Source organism: Rhagoletis pomonella, unplaced genomic scaffold (assembly GCF_013731165.1).
Source record: "Rhagoletis pomonella isolate Grant_MI unplaced genomic scaffold, Rhpom_1.0 Rhpom_scaffold_00007, whole genome shotgun sequence".
NCBI classification, from domain to species: Eukaryota; Metazoa; Arthropoda; class Insecta; order Diptera; family Tephritidae; genus Rhagoletis; species Rhagoletis pomonella.
In genome coordinates, this window is record NW_023458561.1 from 36,759,991 (window position 1) to 36,761,272 (window position 1,282).

The 1,282-nt window shown below is 37.1% G+C and overlaps 1 protein-coding gene across 1 annotated transcript in view; it reads right to left on the reverse strand.

Moving 5' to 3' along the window:
- The window catches only part of LOC118743796 (nuclear pore membrane glycoprotein 210), a 120,466-nt gene that overhangs the window by 113,384 nt on the left and 5,800 nt on the right, over positions 1-1,282 (reverse strand). The window contains exons 10-14 of the mRNA XM_036476560.1: positions 1,144-1,279; positions 920-1,030; positions 437-565; positions 142-341; positions 10-74 (exon numbers count right to left, since the gene is read on the reverse strand). Of these exons, the coding sequence (XP_036332453.1) occupies positions 10-74; positions 142-341; positions 437-565; positions 920-1,030; positions 1,144-1,279 (641 nt within the window). The remainder of the gene's footprint in view (positions 1-9; positions 75-141; positions 342-436; positions 566-919; positions 1,031-1,143; positions 1,280-1,282) is intronic.

Below are 1,282 nucleotides of genomic sequence, written 5' to 3' on the forward strand. Positions count from 1 at the left end.
GCTAACGATGTCAAAATATATTGTATATTTTTCACTTCAATGCCAATTGGAAGTGACTGCTCGAAAGTTTTGGCCTGTTAAGATGAAGATATATCAATCAAAATCGTTTTGTAGTATACCAAGCGGATAATTGATACTTACAATAATCAAATCGCGTCCTAGCGTATCCTGCGTGCGCACAACACCATCAGTAGAAACCTTGACTATGCCGCTGCTATCGCTATCCAATTTATAGGCAACATCATCCAAGTTAGCTTTCAGCTGTATAGTGCTACGGGGCGCGACTAAAATCCAATCCATCGTGATGTGCTTGGGCGACTCAAGTTCCAAAATTTTGAATACTATAAGGGAAATTGTTTCAGTATTAGTTTGAGGTTAGGTTAGTTACAATTGTTAATTTTCTTTGCACTACTTATGTATATATGTATGTACTTACCAACAACTTCGACAGAGTTTGTTATTTTTTGACCGGTTGATAGTTCTACAGTGGCTTGAATTTTAACCTTGCCGGGATTTAAAGCCTTTATACGCACAGATGTGAGATCTAGACTGTCATATTCAACACCTGTAAGCAGAGTTCAAAAGCAATTTCGGATTATTCATGTGTTTATCAAGCCTTTTTCTACTATTACATATAACTAATAATAATTTTGTCAGTTCCGTATCTGTGCTTGAACGCTTACTTTATCGTTCAAGCTCATCAGAAAACATCAATGATTTTCTACGAATATTTTGTGAACATAATTTGCTAGTCTCAAATAATATGCCGTATCGGAATATTCGCTCCATTTTTGTTAAATGCGTTCCTTAGACAAATAAAGGATTAGCATTTCCTTTTAAGATAAGACATATTTGTTTCCTATAATGCTACTCAGCTATTCTACCGGTAAATACACATTCTCAATGAGTATTCGCTTACCAGAATCCGCAAATACATTGTAAATGTCTACCACATCCTGTTGATTTGTTGTCCAAGTCACACGCATGTTCTCCAACGTGCCCAACACCATGGGTGAGAGATCAGGCACACCTGCAATTATTAACATTTACATTTGTACCACTTATCTTCCATACAGGATAAATACAAAGGTAGCAATATCATATCATTTGTACATGCATATGTACATATGTATAGCTACTAACCCCAAACAGCAGCCGGCATTACTGCACCGCTACGTATGCGCACTAAAGGTGTCTTCACTTGTATATTCACAAAAGGTACAACATGCACTTCGACTGTGTCAGCGGATATGACCACTTCTTTGCCATTTCCGGGATTTGT